General features: G+C 42.3%; 1 protein-coding gene across 1 annotated transcript; it reads right to left on the bottom strand.

The window, feature by feature from the left end:
* Window positions 1–984: 984 nt before the first annotated feature.
* adgra1a (adhesion G protein-coupled receptor A1a) lies at window positions 985–12,733 on the bottom strand. Its single transcript, XM_066665971.1, has 5 exons — window positions 12,603–12,733; window positions 8,963–9,086; window positions 6,881–7,032; window positions 5,512–5,607; window positions 985–4,987 (listed from the first exon to the last, which is right to left on the bottom strand). Exons 1-5 carry the CDS (start codon window positions 12,650–12,652, stop codon window positions 3,517–3,519), a joined length of 1,893 nt encoding a protein of 630 aa, XP_066522068.1. The 5' UTR covers window positions 12,653–12,733; the 3' UTR covers window positions 985–3,516.
* Window positions 12,734–13,941: the final 1,208 nt, after the last annotated feature.

Below are 13,941 nucleotides of genomic sequence, written 5' to 3' on the forward strand. Positions count from 1 at the left end.
ATACAATTTGTCAGCTATGCATATATGTAATGATAATAATAGATGCAACACACACACACACACACACACACACATAGTACAGTGCAAAGATTTAGGCAGATGTGGAAGAATGAAAAGAAAAATAGAAGTGTTAATATTTTATTTTTGTCCATTAACAAAATGCAAAATGAACAAAAGAAACCTATATCAAATCATTTTTTTGTAAGCGCTCATTGCCTAATTTTTCGTAAGCACACATTACTATATATATATATATATATATATATATATATATATATATATATATATATATATATATATATATAACCCTTGAAAAGCCCCTTCGTTTTATGTGTACAAAATTTATGACACATTGCATAGGCGCAATTTGAGTGAAGAGGCTAGCCGTCCTTCATCCTCTCTTGATTCGTTGTGAGCCAGGGATGATGGCAGAGTCCTTGTCAACAGAATGCATGAGAGGGGATCAGCTGCAGTGTGGAGGGGACTGATGAATAAACAATGGTTGAGGCCCTGCAGGCCTGTAAGCTGTCAGCATGTGCCCAGACATACAGAGCCGTGATGAGCACACGCCCTACGCCAGACCAAGGCTTAGAATCCGCTGCAATCCAAGGTGGATTGAACACACTGACCTTCATATCTCGCTTTGGAAAAGCTCCGCTGAGCAATTGATCTGGTCAGAAATGTGGCTTTAAAGAAAGACCTTGAACCCTCTGGTCAAATTCTTTGACTAAAAATAGACCCCAATGTGGCTCCAGTCCATAAGCACATTTATAAACTTATAAAAAATTCTACTTGTATTTTATAGACACTAAAACAAATGGATTCCCTAGAAATTTAGAGCTGTTACTGCATTCAAACTTCAGTCAAATTATGTACATAACCTCTAGCAGTGTACATGGTGTATGTGACGCCAAAAAAAATAAATAAATAAAAAAAATCAAGAAACTCGCGTGGTGATAAAATACATTTATTGGAAACAGTGGCAAATGTATAAAAGAAACAAAATGGCTGGCTTTGGGTTAGGTCACAGCACAAATCACATGTACTGTACAAAATCAATGCAGCGCTTTTATGTTCTATCAAAAAGAGGTGGGTGTACATACAGCACAATACATGGAACGAAATGCAGGTCGACGGATTTCAGTTTCTTCCCATATATGAGATTAAAGAACAAGGAGCACATGAAGTCCATCTTTAGACTTACAGGCAGGGCAGAGACTTAGTCAGTGTGGGCAGTGTAGAAAACGACTCGCTGCTATTCTTCTTGCTTGCCTATTAGTGACACACCGTGTAGTAAATGGGGGCTGACAGTTAACTGCATGCACTTACATTATATTTGCATGGCTTTACTGGTAGAAAAAAAGCAACTTTGATCCCTGAGTTCACAGAGAAACACAACAACCCCCCCCCAAAAAAAAGGGAAAACAAAAAAAACAAAGGGCTGGACTAGTTAAAATATTCAGCATTGACATGTTGTTTTCATTGTCAGCCCTGTGAATTATATGGCACAATCTATTTAAACCAAATGTCAAGACAGATGCTATCTCACAGGATTAACATGGTGTTTCTTGTGTGACAGATTGCAATTCTACACCAGATAAGAGCTCTGAATTGTTAGCCACTGGCATATTGCCTATGATCATGTGGCTAATCATCGTTTTTGTACTTGTTCACTGCATATTTCACAGTAAGATTAGCTTTAATTTCAGGCAATGTTTTAAGTCCTGACAGCTTCTGTATTTTTCAATCAGTTCACACCGATCATTCAGATGAACTGACATTTGTCGGATAAATGCTACAAAAGAAAGAAGAAAGATTCATTTTGGAGATCTACAATGAACACGCTTTACTGTAGAACTGTGTCCATAAGGCTGCATGACACTTGTATTATCTTGTCACCACAACTGACATAAGCCTACATACTGTAAACATAAACTGTATATAATGACTTATTCCATTAGATGTCATCTGTCATAGTCTGTCAGTTTCACATCAGGCGGCGTTTTTTTTACCTTGTGTGATGACAGTTTTTTTTTGGGGGGATAATGACCAGTACGTAACTGAATGGCATAATGCTGATGATGTGACATAGGTAAAATGAAACCCCTTCCGAGGACAACAGGAAATGCACACCTCTGTTAAACCACCATGACTCGTTACAGGCGCTATGTCACTGTGACACACACTGACCTACAAAATCATTATTTCGTGTCATTTCATTTGTATTACACAATGTATTGCTGAAATTGATAATGAAAAAAATCTGTCATCTGTCACAGGTGTTATTACAGCTTGATATCAAAAAGAAAAAAATACGATGGTTAAGATAAATTAGGCTTATTACAGTGTGTTTTGGCTCTGAATGATTCATGCAGGTGTTATGTAGCCTTACGAACCCTGTTATACAATAAAATGTTGAACTCTTCAACTGCTCAATGACTTTGTTTATGAAGTTAATTCAGGATAATTTTCTCTCACATTTACAGTGTTACACTACAGCTGCTGGAATGATTCAGTGCAACATAAAAACCCTAGATCAATGCATAACTGAGACTTATTAAGGCCATTGATTTTGATGTGCATCTCGCTGGGAAATACTATGTGCATATCATGTGCAGTTCAGAATGCATGCTGGTTGGGTACCTCGCTTCATGACCTGTCACCATGGTAACAGACAGAAGACTATTTGTTTAGCAGTTTTTATGGATAAAAACAAACAAACAAAAAACCCTCAACGTGGCCTACTGATGATGAACGTCATTCTATGGTAACCCCTGTCGTCAAGAATAGTCAGGGATCAGACTTTAACTGGTGCTGTGGGTTGTTTATAGAAATTTTGGAGAACTCTAAATCTGATGTGATCCATAGTGAAATTCATAGTGACTTGGTTTCATTTGCATCGACTTCAGTTCAGTTACAATTCACTGTTTGATTCCTTTTGTGAGAACACACATAATTTTATAGTGCTGGTGTGATCACTGTTGGCAACCAATCTGAAATTTTGCATCAAACCCTCAACAGGTATATACATACATACATAAATACATACATACATGAACATGAACGCATGTTATTACATGCACATATGTAGGAGATGCACACAAACACATGCACTCAGACACACATTCACTCACAACAGATAATTGCACGTTATGAAACGTAAAGAACATTTAAATGTACAAAACAATAATTTGTCTATCAATATAACCTTAAAAACAAATGTGGACCAAACATCTGAAAAGTGTACATGGGTGAGTAGAGTGTGAGAAGCGAAATATAGTGAAAAATAGGATTTGAGAAGATATTTTTCAAAGCCATAAAGTTTTCGTGGTAAAAGTGATGGTTCTGAGGGTCGAGGGGAGAGTGCAGATGACAGCCACAGCAGAAGGACTACACAGTAGTTTAGTTCAAAGGTAATGGGGCCTTTTTTGGGGAAGGGGACAGCCCTGGGACTACATAGTAGTTTAGCTTGGGGAAGAAGAGGAAGAAACAGGTTGTCCACCATCAGTTACGGCGCTACACAGTGGTTTCGTTTTTCCATGGCCCAGTCCTAATGTTGCCTGTGGAGTCAGAGCTATAGGTGTAGTCCTCATGCAGGCTGCCGTTACGGCTGAGCGTCCCCCTGCGGCTGAGGGTGCCCTTTCTGCTGAGAGTGGCCTGAGAGCAGGAGAGGGCCCGCGGAGGGGGAATGTCCAAGTGCAGCATGACGTCCTCCTCTTTTTCAGCTGTTTTAGGGCTGCTATACAGCAAGGAACTTGGGTCTTCTTCCGGCTGGCAAACGCTAGCAAACGGGTCCGATTTTGGACAGCAGAAGCTAGAAAAGGGGTCAGCCTTGGTGCAGCAGGCGTGTCTGTGGCAAGTGTGTCCATCTGGACCATCCAGGTCCATGTGCACGCTGTGGCAGGAGATGCTATCGTGCAAGCTGTGTGAGGCCAAGCCCTCCAGATGTGGACTAGGGCTTGGGCAGCGGAGATGATTATCTGGATGAGGGTTGTGGCAGGACAGCTGGCTGTCCAGGTGTGAAGTATGGAAGGTGAGAGGGTTATCTAGATGGACGCTATGGGGGCTGTCCAGGTGTGAGCTGTGCACGCTGCCGTCCATGCTAGTGGAAGCCATGTGGTACGCGTAGTCCCTGAGGCAGGGACGTGGCCGATTGAAAGAACGCGATTTAGTCCTGTCCTTCAGGCAGCTCTGGAGGGGCAGGGTGGGCCGGGGAAGCTCGTCGGGAAGTGACTGTGGCCGAGAGGAGCCCCCCAGCATGGGAGACGAGGTGTGCAATGCAGCACAGCAGGTGCTTGCATGGCTCTGAGCAGAGGGCAGGGTGCCAAGCTTGCAATGAGGTGACGAAGAAGTGTGGAGGTGGGGCGAGAGTAAAGGTTTAGCAGGGCAAGGCTGTTCTGCCGGACAGTGGATTTGAGTCTGGCTTTGGGATGGAGGGGTGGGGCTTTGGATTTGAGCAACAGCATTGCCTGGTGCCTCTCCATTGACATCCACTTTTGGTTTGGAGGGACAGCAGGCCCACCAGCGATGCCACACATCATCCCGTTTGGCACAGTGCTGGATCAGCAGGAAGAGTCCCAGAGTAACTGAAAACGCTCCGTACAAGCAGCTGAAGATCATGTCCAGAAAGTGGCCTTGTGAAACAGCCAGAGCCCCGAAGGCCCACGTGGCCAGGAAGAGGAAGAGGGTGAAGGCGGTGGCCCGTAATTGGGCCTTAAACGAGTGCTCGTTGGCCAGCATGGAAGCAGTGATGGCTGTGCAGCCAGAATGGTCCCCATGTTCTCCGTGCTCTCCAGCGTGGCAGTGACCCATCTCTGCAGTGGCCAGCCGCTGCTGTTCCTCTGTCATGGCCTTCAGCTCGTACTTGCGCTCTGGGTGCCGCTTCAGCTGCACGAACGTACACAGGAAGTAGATACACATCACCAGGACCAGGAAGGCAGTGGGGCCATAAAAGCCACCAAGACTGGGCTCCCAAGCCATCCAACAACTGCAAACAGTGAGAGAGTTTTTATATCTAGTTGATGTAAAATACTCAACACATTCATGCCAAGAAAGCACTGCTCAACTACTATATGAGTGAGAGAGAGAGGGAGTGAGGGAGAGAGAGAGAGAGAGAGAGAGAGAGAGAGAGAATCAACAACTCAGTCAACAATGTCATTACTGCACTCTTTCATTAAATCAGGCCTCATTTAATTTGTGCTATTAATTAAGATATGCCTCTCAGAATCAATGATGCTTGTGTGGAGTTATTTACTGCCTCACTATGCTCTAAATATGTAAACAAATTACAACTAATAAACACAGTACACTGAAACAGAGCCTGCTGATTTGAAAACTAAAATCCAGCTATTTTTTTGTAGCTGCATGTTATCTGCATGCACCGGTGCCCGCTGTTCATGATTATAATTTTAAACATTTGAAATAAAGAGCAAGGCACACAGACAGTCAAAGTAAACAGGATTAAGGTTAAGGTTGTGATCTCTTGGCAGTGCTGGTGGACCGTGTACTCACTAAGGGGCATCGTCTCTGCTCCCGTAGTTGTCCAGGTTAACAGCAGCTGTGACCCCAACAATAATGAGTGGGACACCACCGCAGACCAGATAAAATCTGAAAAACAGATGGAGAAAAGCAGATAATACAACAAACACACACTGCTCATACACGGAGAGACAGCAAGAAAATCGTCTCTTCTCTCAAATTGATTTGTAACTGAAATGTGGCCTCTTATAATGAGTGACAGCACACGGAACTCTGCATCACTCTGACATCTGCTGCTTTGGCTGCGGTAACTGCCTGTCACCACTGCTTTGTCTTCCCCTGCTGCTGTCTTCTTTCGTTTCTTTAAAAAATCCTCAACCTTTGGTTTAAAGTCACATTATACTTTTATTATCCATGCATAAGGGTGGTCATTTTTAAACCCAACCAAGTCATAACCCGAGAAATTATACAGCACAGAAGAAACCAGGATATATTTCATAGACAGGTTGATTCACAGCCTTTCATTCAGCTTCGGAGATATCATTATTATTACTCTTGCTGTAACCCTCCTTTGTTTGCCTCAGTTCAATTGCAGAAAATAAAATGGAAAGTGAAATCATCTTAAATCTCGCCAATTTATCGCAGTCTTTTATTTTCAGTCTGAACAATATACATCTCCTTAACTTGCCCAAGAGCAACAAAATGATGCAGTGATAATTTGACAAATAGAACAAATGAAATCTTCCACTTTTAAGCATACAGAAGCCCATTTCTCTTACACAGTAGAAATAAAATCCCTTATATCTGTTTCTGGCAGAATAATGTCAAAATGTTAATCAGTATCTGGTCATAATGACTTGACTATGACAGAATAATGACTTATTTTTGAATAACAATGAACACTTTCCTAATAAAGACCTTACTTTGTTGGTCCTAAATAACATGAATAACGTTATTTTGACACATTATCAGAAATCTTCAAATAATATTCCATTATTTTGAGATATTACATCAATAATTCAATAAAATGTCATTACTTAGTAATATTAAGTCATTATTAAAAGCTTAATATGAAAAATCTCTGGAGCTGTGCCCTATTCACTATATAGTGCACTATTTTGGGCTTCCGCCATTTTGTAGTAGTGTCTGAGAACATAGTGGATGATTTTCAGTGCACTCAAACAATCCCATAGTGCACTGCAATGAATAATGTACAACCCATGTACACTAACAGATAATATTACCCATAGTCCACTGCATTGTTTGCTAAATAAAACCCTCCTGAATTCAGTTCCCTATAATAGTGAACTGTATAGTAAATAATACAGGGAATAGTGAACAGGGAGCCATTTCAGCCACAGGGTTTGTCTTCGGTTGGGAGTTGCTCTTCTGACGGTTTTACCTGAATATGGTGGCTTGGGGGCGGGGCTGGGTTGGCAGATCCCTGCCCTGAGGTGGGGGTGGAGCCTTGGAGACCTCTCTGCAAATATTCCTGGCAGTGAACACCAGCCAAAGCATGGTGGAGAGGGAGGAGTAGTGCAAGATGATGCCAACCTGGGAGAAGAACACACAGAGACGGTGAAGACAAACTCAGCCAGGAGGGGCACTGAGGCGAGTGTGTAATCACAGTGGGGCTCGGCCATGAGCGGATGGCCTCTTCTGAAAGAGAGAGAGAGCGTGCGGAGAGATTCTTGCTGAAGGGGAAGAGACCGCCCAGGTGCACTGTGTGGAGATCTTGAGCTAATCCTCCTCAGACAGCTGCGCCATGCAGGTGTCTTCCTTGCCTCTGCGAACACAGCACTAAAGCCGGCAAGCTCACCAATCTTCCACACGCACAAGAACACTGGTAGCTGCCAGCACACCATAAACAAAGACACACTCACAAAAACAAGGATGTGCACGCATACACCACAGTTTAAAAGTTTGGAATTCGCTGTTATATCATGTGTTAAATTTAAAGTTATATACTGTGCACTCTTAAAAATATAAGTGCTACCCAAGGTTCTTTGAGTGATGGTTCCATAAAGAAGCATTTTTCATTTAAATTGGTAAAGAACCTTAAAATAGGGTGATGGATGTTTTACTTTTTTACATTAAACACGGTTCCTTGTGGAACAAAATGTGGTTATTCTATAGCATCACTCAAAAAACCCTTTGTAGCACTTTTATTTTTAACAATGTGTGTTAAACTATTTAAACTTCATTTGTGAATAGGGATGTGCAAAAAATATAATATCATGGTGCTGACGGTGTTATTTTTTACATTTTTAAAGTAATGCACATAGATGTATCAATTAGCATACCCAGCACAAAAAGATGAGTTCGTAATCAGTGTATATTGTTAGAAATAATGACAATGAGATTCAATTCACGCTGTATTTGTTTAGACATAGTGTGATATCCTACTTAGTGAATGTGTGAGTGTGTCTGTGTTGCCCTGTGAAGGACTGGTGCCCCCTCCAGGGTGTATTCCTGCCTTGCGCCCAATGATTCCAGGTAGGCTCTGGACCCACCGCGACCCTGAACTGGATAAGGGTTACATATAATGAACGAATGAATGAATGAATATTGTTTTGTACTGAGAATGGCATTGCTACAGAACAGTTTAAGATGACTGACATGTCTAGAGCATTAGCATAATTTTAAAGCACCTGTATCTGTAAGAATATTGGTGTTATTCGTTCATTCATTTATTCATTGTCTGTAACCGCGTATCCAGTTCAGTTTTTCACAGGGCAACACACACACTCACACACTCACACCTACGGACATTTTTGAGTCACCAATCCACCTACCAATGTGTGTTTTTGGACTGTGGGAGGAAACCGGTGCATCCAGAGGAAACCCACACAGACACAGGGAGAACACACCATACTCCTCACAGACCGTCACCCGGGGCGGGACTTCAACCCACAACCTTCAGGTCCCTGGAGCTGTGTGACTGCGACACTACCTGCTGCACCAAAGTGCCACCCTAGTGGTGTTACAGTTTTTAAAAACATTATTCCGGTTTTTGACAAATATTTTATGCAGAACATATATAGATACTTCACAGAATAAATAGAGTCACAGAGGCCTGATTTAAAATCTGTTTTCAAGCAAAAAAGCTAGAAATGACTGTGAGTGGCCTCAGCTGTCATTAGCTGCACAAACATATGCAATTAGTGCATGACTAGCATAAACATGCAATCAAATTAGTCTGATTCAGTGATCTGCATTACCAACAGTGCGTGCTGAAGTACACAGATTGCACTGCAGAAACTCACCCCCCCCCTCCCAACCCTGCTGCATTATCCTCTCCCTGCTCAGCAGCTCAGCCAATGGGGGACAAACAATGGGCTTTGTTAAAGGGCAGCAGAACCAATTGAAAAGTCAAAGAGGCCATATGTTAGTGACCCTGAGCTTGGAGCTGGGGACAGAGGGCATGGATAATGCAGTTGAGGGAGCTGCAGAGCTGCACAGATTAGAGCAGGAGGAGCCTCACCACTTGGCAGACGATGGGGTATTTGATCTGGTTGATGCCTCCTGCGAACACCCCGAAAGTCATGGCTGTGTGGAAGAGGAAGTTCAGGAGTATGTGCCATCCTTTCCTGCTGATTCTGATCACGCTTCACCCAGGAAAAGATAAAAAAAGGTGGTTAAACCCTATGGGCCCCTTATGACTTACACACACTTCAGTTCACTTCACCCATGCTCCACCCACAAATGTGTACTTTATAAACCTACCGCATCTGTAACTGTTCAGAGCTACAAAAGCACATCCTGATATCAATGTACAACAACACGGTCCAGTGAGGTAGAATAACCACTTAAACTTTTCGTACATAGCAGCTTTAGACAGAATTACATGCAACAAAATCTTGTTATATAAACTTACAGTAAACCTTAAAAGATATTGGCCATCGTCAGTAAAACTCCTATTTTTAAACAAAGTGAATTCTTAGATTTATAGTTGTTATTGTCAGTTAAATAAAGTCAACATTTCTAGCCTTTCCTTAATGTCTCAACCATGGGTAAAAGGAGGAATTAAATACTGTTCCTGAATTACAGTGTTAAATTCATCACCAAAACACAAAATAATATACAGTTCAATAATCCCAAGGTTTGAAATCTGTGGTGGGAACTGAAGCCATTTTAAAAATAATACCATGATTCAAGTTCTCTGTGGTTGGGGTCTCTCAGCCAGGGCTTTTGGGCTCCAGCAAAAGCCAACTTGGCATTGTTTCTTTCAGGGTGGCTGTAGACCCCCTCTCCTTGCTGCATGTTACTCACTGGGCTCAGCTGTGACAGCCAGGGCTATGAATCTATTAACGTTAGTAATGTGTGTCAGGAAGAAAATTGCACCATGACAGTGTGACCCAAAAATGGCCCCACTGAGACTGTCCTCAGCCAGCGACAGTGCTTGAAATTTAGAGTTCATGTAACAGAGAAGAAAATCTCCAATACTTTGGCTACTAGTAGATGTAATACTCCAAATACTCCAGTGTAACATAAAAGAAATTTGGGACAAAATTATAGGTACATTTACATTTATGCATTTGGCAGACGCTTTTATCCAAAGCAACTTACAAAAGAGGATCTAACATTCGAACTACAGCACAAATTATACAGAATACCTTACATTGAGTGCCAGGAAGTAATAAGTGCATTAAAGAAAGACTTTCAGTGCAAGAGATACTCTCGGAAGAGTTGGGTCTTCAAGGATTTCTTGAATGCAGAGAGGGTTTCTGTTGCTCTGATGGTGCTTGGAAGTTTGTTCCACCAGCATGTTACCAGAGATGAGAATAGCCTCGACTGACCTGTAAGGGGGGTTGGCCGTGTTAGTAGGCGCTCCTTTGAGGAACGGAGAGGGCGGGTGCTAACATATGGTTTTAAGAGTTTATTGAGGTAGATGGGAGCAGAGCCAGTGAATACTCTGAAGGCCATCATTAGTGGTTTAAATTTGATACGAGCAGCTAAGGGTAGCCAATGCAGCTCAGCTAATAGGGGCGTGACATGTGCTCTTTAAGGCTGGTTGAAAACCAGGCGTGCTGCAGCATTCTGGATCATCTGTAGTGGTCTCACAGCACAGGCCGGAAGACTGCAATAGTCAAGACGGGAGATTACTAACATCTGAACAAGGAGCTGTGTTGCATGTTGAGTTAGATATGGCCTAATCTTCCTTATGTTGAATAGGGAGAAGCGGCACGATCGAGCTACAGCGGTAACGTGATCTGCGAAGGTCAGCTGGTCATCAACCATGACACCCAGGTTTCTTACAACCTTGGTGGGAGCCACTGATAGGGACTCTAGCTTGATGCTGATGTTGTGGAGAATAGCTTGCTTGGCTGGGAGGACCAGCAGTTCAGTTTTGGATAAATTCAATTGGAGGTGATGTTCCTTCATCCATGTAGATAAGTCAGAGAGACAGTCAGAGATTTGAGTTGCCACTGAAGTGTCACCTGGAGGAAAGGATAAATAGAGCTGTGTGTCATCTGCATAACAGTGATAGGAGAAGCCGTGTGAATGTATGACTGGGCCTAGAGAGGTGGTGTACAAGGCAACTCATATGCTCTCACTCAACTAATGCTTTCCTTCCCACATCTGACACTCGGGTTTAAAGTTGCATCTCGTCATGTCTGACTGACATTGCTTCTTGGATGGCAGCTCACCACCTGAAGTTCAATCCTAGCAAGACTGAGTTGCTTTTCATCCCTGGAACAGCCGGTCCTCACCAAGATCTTGCTGTCTCATTTGAGAACTCCTCAACTGTTCCATCTGAAGATGCCAGGAGCCTTGGTGTGTTTCAACCCATACTGCAAACCTAACTTGGTCATGCAGATTCCTTCTGTACATCCGTTGGATCTGACACTTTCTTTCTCTGGAGGCTGCTCAGGTGCTTGTCCAGTCTTATTTCAACGCTTGAATACTGCAACTCACTCCTGGTTGGTCTTCCTCTGCAGGCCATCAGGTGCCTTCAGCTGATCCAGAATGTAGCTTGCCTTCAATCTTCCTAAGTTCACCAACGTCACTCCACTTCTGCGCTCGCTTCACTGGCTTCCCGTAGCTGCCCGCATCAGGTTTAAAACTCAAAGTCAAGAATGGATCAGCCTTTCCCTACCTTATGGAAATGGTCAAGAGTCGGGCTGCACCTCGAGCCCTTCGAGTTTCAAGTACAGCTCGACTTGACCTGCCATCCCTGAAGTCACATGGAGGACTAGCGTCAAGACTCTTCTCAGACCTGGCGTCCAGATGGTGGAACAAACTTGCACTGGCTGTCCGAACAGTGGAACCTCTTGGGGTGTTCAAACACAAAGTGAAGATCCATCTCTTTGTGACCCACTTAGGTGAGCTCTAACAGACTGTTTTTGCACTTATACTGCACTTAACACCTTTCTTTCTAGGTATGAGCAATGAGGTATGACTAAATTGAATTGCGTATTGCGCTTACTCTGTTTTGTTCTTTCTAGGTATCAGCACCTGCCCTTGTTCTGACAAGCGTCTGAGCTCAGAGGGAATCTGGACACTAACCTATCTGTACCAGCTAGGATCCACATTCTGGCTGAGCACTAAGAATTTGTGTGAGTCACTTTGGATAAGGGTGTCTGCTAAACGCTGTAAATGTAAATAAGCAGCTGCTCCAAAGCATTCCAATACATTTCATGCTTTTCTATGGAGATTAAACAAGCTAAATATCTGAGCTCATGCCGAATACACAGTGCTATAATTAACTGATATTTAGAGTTACCCACTAACTGTGTGACATATAGTTTATGTTTTGTTTCTGTATTATTTAAAGCCATATTTAATAGCATACTGTGTTGAACTGAGTGGAACAAAATGAATAACATTTACAATTTAAAACTAAATATTAAAACCTCTAACATAGCAGTAAACGTATTACCGATAAATGTGCTTCTGACTTTTTAGAAGAACTGAGTGAATTTCACTGCTTGATTCAGGGAGCTCTGAGTGGGAAGTAATTCATAATAAATTATACCGCATTTTGTTAATGCCTACAATAACCGTGACTGTGTCAAGGCTTAAAATAGATGAGAAAATTATTATTCTTTCAGAGTCACTAACGCTGCAATTAGCACATGGGTTTAAGTGATACATACCACAAAGAAGCATTAAGCACTTACCTGTGGTGTATAATGTATGTCATTATTGATATCAGCAGGCAGAGCAGCATAACTGCTGTGCATGCATACACAACCGGGTGCAGGTAGTCCCCTGGATATGGAGGGAAGGAGAGCACCCTCTTTAAATCCTGCAAAACAACAGGATACAAATGTGTAGAAAATATTACAAACCATAGAGAAAACCATAGAAGAGAGTAAAAGGCATGTATGGAGGACGAGAGGCATAGACAGAGAGGATCACAGATAGATAGAGTAAGCTTTTTCCCTGTGAGGCAAAAGACTCGCACACACACACACACACACACATCATTCTCTCTCAGCGTGTCTATTTTATCACCCAGCCTGAAGATTCCCTTTCGTTGTGTAACTGAGAGGCTCAATCCCCTTTGGCATGCAGTTCCTCTCTCTACTTTACTTATTTTATGTTTCTTTCTTTCTTTCTTTCTCTCTCCCTCCCCCTCTCTCCAAATACACTGAAGATATCCTCTGAGCATTACAAAAACAGCACTGTGAAATCTTGACAGTGTTTACTGCAATATTACTTTAATATATATCTCCCACTGACCACACCTCTTCCCCTTACACGATGAATCCTTTACAAATGGTGAGTCATCTAGGTGACAGAGAGCAAGGCTACTGGACAAGAATTGTTCATTTGAAAGAGTGGAAATGAAAGGAAAAATCGCTGTACCTGGTTAGTGCTTATTGCTTGTTGGAATAATGTTATGGTAACATTGATGTTTAATTCCCAACCCCAGCAACTAACACAATTCTATAACAATAAGAGTCACAGGACAAGACTCCTACAAGTGTAACAGGAATCAAGAAGAGCCTTCTAAATGCCATAATTGTAAATATAATGCTGTAACATAGTAAAGCAATCCCTGGCATGGTTAAAGAGGACATGCCCCTACGGGTGGCACTTGCCACAGGCAGCACTGGCACACTTTAAAAACCATGCTGTTTTTTTGAGTGTCCACCACTCACAGCTCATTAAACCATGCTGCTTACTGCTTGCCAACTACTGCCTCAGTCCCAACTGTTGTATATACTGAAAAAAATAAAAACACAGTGACCATTTGCAAAGTAATAACTGACAGTACTTTCAGCCAACCACTGTTGACAAACATCTTCTTTAGCCATGCATCTATAAAGCAAACATGTGCTTTACAATAAACCTACTTTCTACATCAGGCAAAGTTAAAACTCCAACAAAACTCCTCAGAATCCTTTATTTTAAATACATTTTTCCATTATATTTTGTCATATTTGGGGTTGTCCTGAAGCAGATTTACAGTAATACTGGGCCTAACATGAAATCACAGTTGCAAAACCTACA

The sequence above is a fragment of the Hoplias malabaricus genome, chromosome 3 (assembly GCF_029633855.1).
Source record: "Hoplias malabaricus isolate fHopMal1 chromosome 3, fHopMal1.hap1, whole genome shotgun sequence".
Taxonomy (NCBI): Eukaryota; Metazoa; Chordata; class Actinopteri; order Characiformes; family Erythrinidae; genus Hoplias; species Hoplias malabaricus.